The 13,633-nt window shown below is 42.3% G+C and overlaps 1 protein-coding gene across 2 annotated transcripts in view; it reads left to right on the forward strand.

Annotated features, from left to right (window-relative positions):
- The first annotated feature begins 207 nt into the window (after positions 1–207).
- The window catches only part of PPP4R1 (protein phosphatase 4 regulatory subunit 1), a 63,820-nt gene continuing 50,394 nt past the window's right edge, over positions 208–13,633 (forward strand). Inside the window, exons 1-2 of one of the 2 annotated variants that reach the window (XM_083881073.1) lie at positions 208–257; positions 544–588. In XM_083881073.1, the coding sequence (XP_083737199.1) occupies positions 251–257; positions 544–588 (52 nt within the window). In that variant the 5' untranslated portion in view covers positions 208–250. The remainder of the gene's footprint in view (positions 258–543; positions 589–13,633) is intronic. The other variant, XM_083881074.1, reaches the window with a different exon arrangement.

Genomic DNA, 13,633 nt, shown 5'->3' on the forward strand with positions numbered 1-13,633 from the left:
GCAGCTCCGCCGGGCGGAGGCGGGGGCAGCGTGTCCGGCCCAGACCCCTCCTCCCGCCTTCCTCCGCCCGCTCCCTCCTCCCTCCCTGCCGCCCTCCCTCCCTGCGCGGCTCTCCCGGGGACGCGGAGAGGCGCCGCCGGGCCCGGGGCCTGGAGCGCAGGGTGCCCGCCCTCTGGCAGCGCCGCTCGCAGGGCCGGGCCGTGCCGCGGGCCGGAGCAGCCGGGCGCCCCGCGGGGGCTGCAGCAGCAAGATGGCGGGTAGGCATCGTCCCCCTCCCCCTCCCGCACACGCCGCCTCCCCGGCGAGGCGCCAGCCCTCCCTCCCTCCTCTATCCCCCCTCCTTCTCCTCTCCCCCGCCCGGCCTCGGGAGCGCTGCCCGCCGCTGTCCGGGCTGGGAGCGCGGGGGCTGCGGGGCGGGTCGCCTCGCCTCGGGGGGGCTCGGCCCGCGGGCGGGGCAGGGTCACGCGTGGCGCCGGGGGTCGGCGGGCGCGGTGGCACATGGTGCCCGTCTGTGTGTGTGTGTCTGTGTCTCCCCCACCGCAGATCTGTCGCTGCTCCAGGAGGACCTGCAGGAGGAGATCGACGGATGTGAGTGGGGACGGGGGGGGAGCGGCGGGGCGGCTTTCGGGCGAGGAAGCGGCTTCCGCGGGGGAGCGGCGGGGTGCATTGTGGGAGGCGGCGGGCAGCAGCAGCAGCAGCAGCAGGAGGAGGAGGAGGAGGAAGGAGCCGTGGCCATGCTCCGCGCTGCCCGCTGCCCATGACCCGGTCCCGGCCGCGCGGGGGGCTGCGGCGGGCGGCGCCGCGGGGTGCGTTGGGCGGGGCGGGGGCGCCGTTAGCGGCCGCCCGGGGGGCCGGGGAGAGAGAGAGGGAGGGAGGGAGGGAAGGAGGGAGGGATGGAGGCAGGGGAGGCTCTGCTGGCGGGGCGGCGTCCCCTCATGGCCTGGGCACGGCGGGGCGCCGCCGGGGAGGAGCAGGACTTTAGGGCTGTTGCATCTGCGGCAGCGTGTGGGTCGCTCGTTTCTTTCTCTGTATTTTGTACATCTTTTTTGTGTCCCCCCTCCACCCCTCCCCCTCAGGCTCTCTCTTCCTTGTGGAGGGTTTGGAGCACATGTCCTGTGAGGAGCCGCTGTGGGAGCTGGGGATGCTTAGCCTGCAGAAAAGAGGCACAAGGAGGGACCTTACTGCTCTTTGCAGCTCTCTTTGCAGCTGTGGCCGGTGGGGGTCGGTCTCTTTTCCCAGGCAACCAGGAGCTGGAGAGAGGACACGGCCTCAGGCTGCGCCAGGGCAGGTTCAGGTTGAGCGCCAGGAGGGATTTGTCCTCAGAAAGGAGGGTTGGATATTGGAAATGAGGGAGGTGAGGAGTCACTGTCCCTGGAGGTGTTGGAGGAAAGTGGTGCTCGGTGGCACGGCCAGGGTGACAAGGTGATGTCTGGTCACAGGCTGGATGGACCATCTCAGGACTCTTTGCACACCTAGTTGATTCTGTGAGTCCTGCAGAGATCTGTGGAGAGGAGTTAATGTCAGGATGCAAAGTAGCAGAAGTGTGGCTGGGGCGATGCAAAGATTGGGCTGAGAAGCCTTAGCATGGCAGACTGAGATGTTACTCAGGTGAGGAAGTGTCTGTAGATCGTGTCGATACTGAGGGAGCTTCTTGGAAGCAGAGGAGGATGAATTTGGGTGGAAAGTGAAAACGGAGGTAGAGGCAGGCGCCTGCTGTGGGTGTGCAGACCCCCTGACGGCTGCCTGAAGGTGTTCTGTCTGCTGTGCAGTCTGCAGGGCACCCCTTCTCCAGGGCTGGAGTGCAGGAGAAAAAACCTCGCGTTTTGTGGCTTACATTTTTAGGGGAGAGATGTTTAAACTTTTCAGGATTTAACTGATACATCTTCTTTTTCACTTTTGTCAGCTGACATTTAGAAGGCTCCTATTGTGCTTTGCCTTGCACAAAGAGGGAGCCTTTCCCCCAGGCTTCTTCTTTTTTTTTTTTTTTAATTCAATTTGATAAGTCGCTGTTGGAAAACTCTCTGTGATTACAGAGGACTTTTTCAGAAGGGACACACTTAACAAAAAAAATAAAGTGCATTCTTAAGTTTCCACTTAGATTATGGTTTTAGTTGACTGTAAGACAGGAATTGAAATTATCTGTAGTCATTGGTGGGGTGACGGAAGCTGTGGGTTCTTGGTGCTGATCTTAATGTTATGATCTTCTAAAACGAAAAAAAATATGTGCTTGGAGATATGACTTGGTCCAGATGAGAGCGTCCTGAAGGCAGAAGCCATAGAAATATAAAGATTTGAAACCTCATTAAAAATTACTGAGGTTTTGATGGAAGTAGATAAAAGCAAATGTCTCAATACTTATGCATGGTATTTTAAGAGGAAAAACCAGGACTCTGTATGAATCAATATGTGCTGTCTGGGTGTAGTTCAGTCACACAGTGGCTTTTATGGTTCTAAATTGTACATGATTTTGTTCTTGGGTGGTGTCTGTGAGCCAAAGAAAGATAATACAGATCAAGGAGACTGTACCTATCTAGTCAAAAGTACTGTTTCTTATGCAGTATTATTTGAAATTGCTGTGTTTTGTACTCATAGGCAACGTTTTACACAATTAAGAAAGTGTTTCCAATTGATTGGTTGCGTGTATGAAACAGACGATTAAAAAAATAAGACAGAAAGTGGCAACTCGTACCTGAACCCCACCCTACAATATCCCTCTGTTGTAAATATTTCAAATGTTTGCAGCTCTTTCAAGTAGCAGAGTTAGATGCTGGATTAGAGGTAGTAGTAGAATGCAATAGTGATAAAACTGGAAGTGCTGGCAGCTTTTATGCCTGTGTGATTCTGCCAGCCGCATTCTTGTTATTAAGTGTGCTAAGTTATATTTAAGGACAAGTAAGAGAAATACTTGCAAGCATACCTGTAGTCCTGGTCGTATAATTTAGGAGGAGGAATTAGATAAATGTAAAATAGTATGATAATTGACTGGCTAATTTGAAAAGTTAACTCTGTTTTCAGTACATTTTTGGGCTTTCAACTGATCTGTTATGAAGCAATGGCAAGACATGATCTTTGTCTTTTAAGGGTTCTGGAGTCAAGTGTTTTACTGGACAGTTGGAGTTTAATGAGCAACTTGTACAACTGTACAATTTGTTCTTCTCATTTGTTATGCTGACTTGTTGGATGCTAATTAACCTGAAATATAGAACAGTAAAATATCTTTGAAGTACTGTTTTAATAGCTTTTTGTGAAACAAAGCTTACCTTTTTTTTTCTGAAGAAAACTTGATAAATATTTAGGTTAATGAAACATTCCTGGATTTCAACAGAGAGCAGTAAATCTGCTGTTGGAGTAGTGGAGACCTTCAGAATATATGCTGTAGAAGGCATCTATTAAAAAAAAACAACCTTCCTTTTGTTGATTTGTTTAGGAGGTCAGAGATTAAACACGAGCTTTTATAAAGAGAGGCTTTCAGATACTGGTTGATAAACCAGCTGGATTGACTTTTAAATAATTAATTTCAGCTTTGGTTTGCATTTCTATTTTGAAAGCTTCATATTATTTTTCTGCTCTTGGTTGCTTGGTAACCACTGGAAGGCTCTGATTTCTTTTTTTTTTTTTTTTTTTTTTTTGAGGCGAAGGCATACTTTACACCTGGTACATTAAACAGGTGATTGCTTTTAAGTAGTTACATAGCTTGTAAATGGCATTTCAGTATTTTGATTTTAGGTGATATTTCACTTCTGAAGATACAGCTCCTGATGTCAAAGGCTGTGATAATAATTGAAGAAATTCTGGTTCTTCCAGAATTCTTTAGCCAGTGGCTTTTCCTTGTTTGCTTGTTTGAAACAAAAGGAAAAATAACCCAGAACTAAGAACAGTGAGAGTACCCTGGCTGAACATACAGAAGGCTATAAAAGCAAAATTAATTCCCAAATGTGTGTTCTTACTGTGAAAGACAAATTACTTGACTGTAACCCCCCCAAATAAGGAACATAAAATTGCCTTTCATTTATGTGAAGATCAGCCTAAGAAGAATCCTTGCATGATATTATCCATTAAAGGAAAAAAAAAGGCACCTCACTCTAAAGACAATAGGGTGAAAATTAGAAAAGTCAAAGTGGAAGCCTGAAGAAGAATCTCCATCCCATTACTTGGATTGTTGGCCTTCTTTGCTCTTCTGTCTGAAATCTTACACTGTATATAAAAAGTCAGGGAAAATCTGGCTTTTATTCAAACCTTTTGTTTTGTGCATACAAAATCAAAACAGAATAGTATAACTGTCTAAGATAAGTATAGAACTGAAAAGAAAATAAGCAACAAAAATGGTTGAAAAGCAAACGTGGGCTTGTCAAAGATAAAGTGCTCTTTATGACTTGCCAGACAGTTTGTGTTTCCCCCTCCCCTGGCTGTTTCTGAAGGCTGAGCTGATGAGTACAGATAGATGAAATGAAACGTACCATGATGCTGACATCTTTCAGTCTGACCACTGATGTGTGCAGGGTGCGTGCTCTGAAAAATAGAGCCATCTGCAATTAGAATTCAGACTTGGAAAGGGCATAGCTTCATTCAACTCATTATTTTAATTGTGATTTAAATCAGGAGAGAAGAGAAATTTTGATCTGATAAGTGGTTTTAATATTGTTTTACATTTGTTTTTGGAAAAAGTCTTTGTTAGTGATAGCTGACAGCTGCATTTGCATGCAACATCAGGACTTATGGTAGTTGCAATATATGAGCATGCTTTGGTGGTTATGTAGCTTACTCAGATTTTGGAACTTTACCTCTTGCCATGCTGACAATGGTGAATTTCCTTTTTCTTTGCATGTAGTTTCCAGATGTTTTAACTAAAAATGCAGAAATTTGAGTTTTAATATCTATGCATTGCTCACACAGTTCTAGATTAGAACTGTTAAATGAGTTTTTACATATATATATGTATACACACCTATGTGTAAACTTGTTTTCCTTAACACAAGTGTGTTTAATGGTATGATAGATTTAAAATTCTACAATAAGGTAGCTTTTTACATTTGGCAAATCTAATGTTACTGTTTGGATTTTACTAGTGGGTGAAACAGTTCTAAAACCTAAAAACAGTAGCGATGATCCAACATAGCTCTATTTTTATTATTGAGTTCTTTTCCACTGATTAAAAAGGGAGGACAGGTCTTTCTAGCCTCTCCCAGCAGGCTTCTCAGTGAGTGAAACACTTATTTAGCTGAGCTGAAGAAAATTCTCTTTGTGCATCTGCAGATGTCAAAAGCTGTTTTATCATCGGTGCTATGTTCTTTTTCCAGGTGATGAGCAAATCATCTGGCATTAGCAGTGGGCTTGTGTTGGTTGAATGCTTTTAATTAAATTATTCTCTTAGACTTTGAGTAGGGCACAAGTCTCTTTCCAAATGGAAGCTAACTTAAATTTAATATTTTTAGCCTTTTAAAATTATAGTTTAAGTAAAAAATGTTGTTTTTTTTCTTTGTTATTATTTTGTTTTTATAAAAATTTCCCTGTGGTGTCAAATCACAGTCACAGCTTGATACTGTGTTATAGTTTTTATTCTCTGGCAATGAATTATGCTGGCATAACATGCTTTCAGTATGTTAAAATTCACCTTCCCTTTCCCACAGCTGTTCATAGTAATGTCAGAGGCTTTTGCACTGTGGTTTCTTTGTTCCTTCACCACAGAATAAGAATTAGCAGATTTTGTTATGCTGGTAGTTGTTTTGTATAGGCTGCACATTGTGCCACTTCTTAGCCTTAATTCCAGCTTTGAGTATAGCTAAATTTCCAACATGATGTTCAAATGTCCTGTTGCAGTACTGACCTTTTGGGCCCATCAGAGTCTGAGCTCTGGTCAAAGAGTGTTGAGATAGTTTGAGTTACTGGGTTGGCATTTCAGCATTGCAAAAAAGTAATAACAGAAATTAATGGCAAACTTTCTGTAGTGATTGGAATCAGTTTTCCTCTAGTGTGACTGAGATTCTGCTCCTTTGGGAATCCGATAACTATTCCTTAATGCTAATGAAGCACACAGTGTTAAGTCTCTTGTTTTCCCTGGAGATAAGGGTTTAATTCTCCCAACACTTCAGTTCATTTCTTTGTCTTTTAATGTGGTGATTGACCCTCATAGAAACTGGGAGACTCAGGTGGATGGCTGTGTCCCCATGGAATTCTTGTGTTTGTGGTCTCAGGTGGGTAATGGTTAGTCTCTCTTTCTCCAGCAACCTCTTAGGATCCTAGAGAAAAGAAGATGATGTGAGGAAAGGATTGTGCTTGATTTGATGTAGGCTAATGAACCTTCCTCATGCAGCTGCACATTTTTTCTCCATTACACCTAGCAGAGGATTGAAGAAGTAATTTTCTAGGCTTTCAGCTTTCTGAGGCCACTTCTGATGTGGGAATGTGCTTTTCACCAGCCACCTTTTATTATCCCATTTATCCCATCTCTGGCAGGGATCCTCAATTAAGGTTGCCAGCTTTTTTTTTTTTTTTTTTTTTTTTTTCTTCTATGATTTATCTTCTGGGGCTTTGGGTATTCTCCTCCTCCCTTTCTCTCCCACTTGCAGCTAAAAAGCAGAGGGAGTGAAAGAGTCACGAAAGAGCTGGAAATGTTCAAAATCCAAAGCTTAAGATAGCGAAACCTCAGTGCTTGCAGTTATTTCTGACTGCTGACCTATTGTGGAGGTGGCAGACTGCAGTGTGTTGAAGATAAAATGCTTTTCTTTCCTGTGTGTGCCTTTTGCTGTTCAGACTTTCCCTCTGTGTGGGCAGGAAGTTTTCATTGCAAGAGTTCTAACATGAGCAGGACTGGATGAAAGGATAGCTTCTTTGAGAGCTGGAGGAACAGTTCCCTCTTTGGAAGAGCAAGGCAGGGACAGCTGCCCCTAAAGGTTCCCAGAATATCAGGGCTCCTCTGTCTGCTTTAGAAGGTACAGTGTAAGAGAAGCTAATGTGGCTGTTCCTTGGCTTGAGAGGGATGCTGCTGTTCTTTCTGGCAGTAGGGTGTTAAAACCCTGCTGGATAGGTTGAAAAGGTGTCAGAATATGTTTGTGAAGGGTATTTGTTTGCAACAGTGGAACAGCTGCACTGACAGTTGAGACCACTGGTTTGGTAGGGTTTTCTTACTGTTTTTAAGATAAAGAAAATAGAGAGGCAAATAGTACCATAAATGTGTGTTAATCTCTGTACGGTTTCTGGAGAAGCTAAATAGATTAATGTATAAAATGGACATGGTATTTGAATGATATTGCAGACTGTTAAAACATTTTTCTCTGATAAACAGATCTGCTTAGGGAAATTTTTTTGTGTTGTTGCCATAGTGCCTGAACAGTTCCCAAATATTTGAACAGAGGAGAGACTACCTTTTCCTTCCTCTCTAGCCTACAGGAGGAACAGCTTGATTAGTCTGTAGGGATGCTTGGTTGTGCAAGTAATGTAAACATTAAATTGCATTCCATTGAGCACCCATGACTGTTGTTACTTTTTCCAAGAGCGAATCCACTGCATTCTGCACTGCTCAGCTTTCTCCCACAGACCAGTTTTATACTTATACCGAGCACAGACAGGAAGAGTGGAGAATTGAGTGAGCAAGAATTTCTCTGTATGCCTGGAAAACACAGAGGTTTATCCCACCAAGAGTTTTGAAAGCTGTCAAGCAGCATCTCAGGAACATTGTCTGGGATTTAAGCAGGGAGAGGAAAAGTGCAGTTAGGAAGTTGAAGGGGATTTATGTTGCAAAGCCATGTTTTATAGCTTATGGATGTACTAGTTGTAAAGCTTGCCTTCTCTGCAGTGTTTAGCCTAAGTAAGCGTATTTAAGTTACTGTGATGATGCTGCTGAAGTCACTGCACAGTGGAATAACACTTGGTAGCTGATGTATCATAACTCTTGGTGTCACATCAAGCATTGCAAAGCTTGGAGTCTTCAGAGTGTTTGAGCTTCAGATGTTTGCTTCATATCTCCCTTCCTTCTAGCTAGTCCAATGTTAAGGCGTATATAGTTAGGCATATATATATAGTTTGAACTTGGTGTTTTTGTGTGTACCAGATACCCAATTGTGTGGCAGAATTTGAGCATGGCCCCAGGCACAGTGAATGCACATGTCCTGTTGTGGTAGGACCAGAGAGAACATGTTGGTTTAAGATGGAAGTAGGATTTTCCTCTCAGCGCTACAAAATTCTCAGTCAGTTGTGAGGTCAGTTAAAATCCCATGCTCTGCATAGAGAAAAGGGATACCTTTCTTTGACAGTAATGACCTTGCAGAGGAGAAGAAAATACCTTAGAGGAAGTTCTTCAAGAGCTACTTGCAGTAGCTGGTTTTTGCTTCACTCCAACCTCATTCCACAATTCTTAAGTGCATGCAGTTGTTTGGAGGGGGTAGAAGACATGGACTTAAATAGCGGGGAACTTGAGTGCCTTGGTGATGGGTGTGACATGCTCCCTACAGGAAATAGGCAGACAGAATATAAACTGTTGATTGTTTAAACTGGTAGCTTGGATGTCCTTCTCTTTGTTTCAGTTTCCTCTGGAGCAGTGTTTGTTGCAGGTCAAACTGTAACCGGTAGAAGGTACACTCAGCTGCTGTGCAAATAAATGACTAGTGAGCAATATGAGATAGAACGATTCCTTTTTTTCCCCAGAGCAAATCAGGATTGTCAATGCTGCTTACATATGCCTGAAAGAAACAAACTTGTGTGCAAACTTCCCTTGCTTAAAGAATTTTGTATTGCCCCTTGTTTCCTCTGATGTTTGACGAGAAATGCAACTCCCGTGGCAGCTTGATAGATATCTTTTTATGAAGGCCTTTGCTAAATGAAAATATTCTCATAGCCTGTTACATTTAGACTACTGGCTCTTTGAAATTTGCTGTGCCACGCTTGCATCAGTTCTGTGTGTAAACAGCAGCTGATTTTTTGATTCCTCTGTCTTTCATCTGCTAAGTGCTCCCTGTCCCTAGTCCCCCAAACCTGTACTGAAGCTTTAAAGAGTTTGCTGTGTCTGTGCTTTGAGCTGTTAGCAAGCTCTGCTACCAGAGTGCTACATAGGGACTAACATGGCAATTGCATCAGTGCTGCTTTGCATTTCCACCTTTCTTATCTTCTTCCTTGCTCCTGCCTCTCCACTTCCTTTGCCCCACCGCCAAACCCAGTCCTGCCAAGCCTGGAGTTCAGACAACAAAGTGTGCACACAGGTGTGGTAACCTGACATTCGTAAGGGGCTCAGGTCTGACAGTGCTCCATGGTTTGAAGGGCTGATTTAGGGGAGAAACACAGAAGGAGAAGGGTGGTTCTTGTTTCTGTTATTATGGTAGGTGGGCTGGAATCTAAGATTATCTCTCGTAGTGATGACTTTTGCTTTCACACACCTTGTGGCATCTCAGTTGCATTTTCAGTCTTGGACTAGAGCAGGAGGAAAACAGAAAAAGTAGATTTTAAGTGTCTCATGGAAAAAACAGCTCCTACTTTCTGATGGTGGGTTCTGTGATGATCACTGAGTGCTGCCTGGATTGGGCAAGGCAGGGTGGTGAAATTCAGCATGACAAGCACATTTTGTAAAATTTATGTGATTGCCATTGCAATAGCTGTTGATTAATGTTACTGAAGCAGTGCAGTAAATATGTGGTAGCAAATGAATCTGAAATACTGTCACTGATGCTTTGGTCTGTCTTGTCACTGCACAATTAGGGCTGGGACATCCTGCAGTAGGAAAAAGGGTTAAGAGTAGTGAGTTCAGCTGCGAACAAATGCAGGTGTTTAAGCATTAGTGCTCATGCTGAGGTGAATTTCTCTTTGCAGCACATCAGATGCAAAGTGATGTTTCTTACACAAAGTTAAATAGAAATGAATGTGTTTGCAATATTGGAGGGCTTGAGAATACTACTTGTGTTCTGCAGAAGTCTGATTCTAAGGTGAATTTATTCTTCTGTAGCATGGAGGGCAGTAATTTAGAACAAAACCTGCTACTGTTATTTTGTGGTCATGATATCAAATGTCGGGGCTTATAAGATTACAATTCTTGCTTTACAGTTAAGCAGAAAAATTACTTGCCTGAACAGCAGAGCAGAACTCAGTTCTTCTGTGTCTAAGTGCTGTATTATCCTGAATATCCATTTGTTAACAATTGATGCAGAGTGTAGTAAGTAGCTTATACTAAAATTGAATAAAATTCAGTCCATTTTAGTAGATATATCTGCCATATAGATTTTGCAATAAATCTTGAGAACTCTTTGCAGATGCAGAAGATGAAAGGGGAGAACTGTTGATATTAGCTGGAAATCTTGAATCCTTAAAGCCGTTTGTTGTTCAGCTTTCAGAATTGAAAGTTACTTATTTTTTAAAAATACACTTCTTGTCACTGAGTTTTTATGCCAAAACAAAGAAGAATATGTTTCTGCTATGGAGCTCATAGCAAATACAGAAGAAAAAAAAGAATACATATGGGTCTTGTTACTGAACAGTCTATGGCAGAGAACTGTTCCTGCATTATTAAATAAGAAAAAATAGTAGTTATTTTTTTCAAATGTGGCTTTCTGCACCCCTCTGTGAAAGATTCAGTACGAGAGATCTTTGTGAAAGAACCTTTGAGGATGAAACACGTAGTAGAAAAACCAACTCCCTTGAGGCTGTGGTTTTATAGGGGACTGAGCTTTAAATGGACCTCTGTGTTGTTGTATGCTCAGCCAAGCTTGGCAGTGGTTAACTAAGCACCTCTACACTTAGTCTGCCTCAGCAAGATTGCTGTATAGTTGGTGTTAGTTAATAACTGTGTCAAGTTACTGTTGTATCCTTGCCATAGAAGAAAAGAGAGCTTAAAGCAGGGAATGTTAATATTTATTTTCATGCAGTACAGTATGGACCAGATGCAAGATAGACAAGCTTGAACAACTTATACATGGAAAAAACCCACTCAAACAAATGTTTTGACAAGAAGATGAAGGTACACAGAGGAGAAGTTACTTGGCTTCTGTAATACAGTGGGTTAATGACAGTCAGACATGGAAGCAAAAGGCAGTGCCTGTCATGTTGTATGATGCTTCCTTGTGTTTGGCAGTCATCGTGTAGAGTTTTGAAGAGAAACCTGCAAACTTTGGATAAATGATGAATGTATTAATTTTGCTCTACTTTGGTACTTGAATGTACAGAAATAGAAGCACTGTGATTGCTTTTGACATCATTGTGCAGTTGCTGTTTCTCTTCCTGACACCACTAGTGACTTTAAACTCCTGGGAGAGCATGTTCTTATGGAAACTCCTGTTTTCTTTAGCTCTGCTTTTGCATGCTGATATGACCACGTAAGACCAGATTAGAAGGTAGTTAAGGCTCTGCACTTGCATTAGTTTTCAGTGGTGTCATGTAGCTTATATGCTTTCTATGGATTTGCTCCATACTTGTACTTGTTTGAAAAAGTGGAGAAAACTAAGAAAATTGACCCATAGTTTTTTTGCGGTAGGTAAGTAATCTGTGGTCCTGTCGCCTGGTCTGCATTCTGAAATGGGAAGAAATTTGTGTGTTCTGCATTTGAATTAAACAAAATTTGTACTGGTTTTGTCTGGCATAGAATTAAATTTCTCCATAAGACCTTGTGTGGGACAGTGTTTTGGATTTGTGTTGAAGCTAGTGTTGATAAATGACTGATGTGTTAGTTACTGTTGAAGACAGGGCTTAAACACTGTCAGGGCCTTTTATATTCCTCATGGTGCCCCTCCAGTGAATAGGCTGGAAATGTGCAAAGTATCCCCATATAAGCTACTATGGAGAACTTTACTCTGTCCTAGCCAAAACCAGTACACTTGTGTTGTTTAAGGGTGTGTTTTGCATTTGTGAAATTTACAGAAGGTCCTGTGGTACTTAGTCAAGTGCTCAAAGTTGGGTGGAAAGCAGAGTAGGGCTGAAGAGTCAATATTCAGTTCACAGCCTTTTTGGTAACTGTTTTGGTATAAGTGGAGGGAGTAGCAAAGTGACTTGGTTTATTGAATAATGCAAAGTATGTCCTTGATGCATTTTAGATGAGGAATGGTTAGATGTTGGTGATGTTTGTGGCAAGTTGAAGACAAAAACCCAGTTGAAGGCGTCTGTTAGAACGGGAGTTCTTTGTTAGAATGGACTGTCCCTTTTCACTTGGATAGATGTTGTGAAAGAGAAAATGAATATGTAACATAACTGTAACAGCACTTTACTAGAACTATAAACTGTTCATGTGCTGACTGATTTATTTTTACCACCCTTTTCTTCCCTGTATTATAGTTGTGTTAATCAAGATGCTGTCATTTGAATGATCTCATCTGTGCCTATGAGCTGAGATGCTGGAATTATTTAAATAATAAATGTTGTTTGGTAGCAGAGGCACATCAAGCTCAATGTAGTGCTAGCCCAATTTTACAATTCATAAACTCAGCTGAGCCAAATCCACACAAATCACTGTTTGAACTAGTAGGAGACATCAACAGATAAATTGTAAGCAGATGCTCATATTTTTATCATTGGTATTTATATCTGATACAGAATGGATTTAGCAGTTGGGTTGACTTAACTGAGGCAAAACTGAGGCCTTTCATGAGGCAAAAATTGTAGAAAAATAAATGTAGAGGGTACAAGGAGGAACAGAACAGAGCTGAGGTCGGGAAGAGAGAAATAGAGGGAGTAAAATTTGTGGTGCATATAATGGTCAGCATTTTTTTTTTTTTGTATTCATGAGTTTAATAGCTAAATAATTATTGTCAGCACTATAGTTATTTTTATATTGGTATTTTGACATAGTTTCTTCAATTTATGTTTTTAAATTTACAGTATGATCAACAGACACTGAAATAGAAAAATAGCACCCTGTCATAGAACTAATTTCACTGTCTAGTTTGGAGAGAAGGAGGCTGAGGGATGACTTCATCACTTTCTATAGATTCCTCAGGATGGGAAGTGGAGAGGGAAGTGATTTAACTTTTGGTCGGCCCTGAGGTGGTTGGGCAGTTGAACTAGATGATAGTTGAAGATACCTTCAACTGAAATAATCTAGGTGTGAGATGGCAGAACTAAAAACACAGAAAAATCCCTAGTCTCAGTTGGATTACTGGGTTGAGTTAAAGGCCTACAAGGCTGTGAAAGGATGTAGCCTGTTCCTTGTTAACTTAACCTGGCATGAAGTCCTAGCTTGCATTATGAGTTCATTTTTACTCTCCTCCCACTTCCTGTGAAAATAAAAATGATTCTTGCAAAAAGCCCAAACTAAACAACAAAAATTAAACCCAAACAAACCCACAAACCCAAACCAAACACAAGTTCAAATAGTTATGTAAACCTGGAGTTGCTAAACGCTTTCCCTTTGTGTTGCAATAGCTTTTTGCAGCTGATCTTTCTTTTCAGCCTTTCCTTCTTCCCCCTGCAGTTTATTATTCTGTCCTGTACCTTAGACATATCTAACACCACTAATTACTCTTCTCAGGTTGCTCTTCCATTTCCTTTGGCTCCTAGTATACTTCCTTCCTTTCTCCCATCTCTTAGGTTGTTCTTACACACTTCCTCTTTCTCCATCACTTTTTCATTTGATTTCTGGCAAGAATTTCATGTCCTATCAGCAGCTCTGGTTCCTTGTGCAAGGATGGGATCAGTTGATGTCCATGGATTCTCTATGTAGAAAATG

The sequence above is a fragment of the Zosterops lateralis genome, assembly GCF_965231275.1.
Source record: "Zosterops lateralis genome assembly, chromosome: 1".
Classification (NCBI taxonomy): domain Eukaryota; kingdom Metazoa; phylum Chordata; class Aves; order Passeriformes; family Zosteropidae; genus Zosterops; species Zosterops lateralis.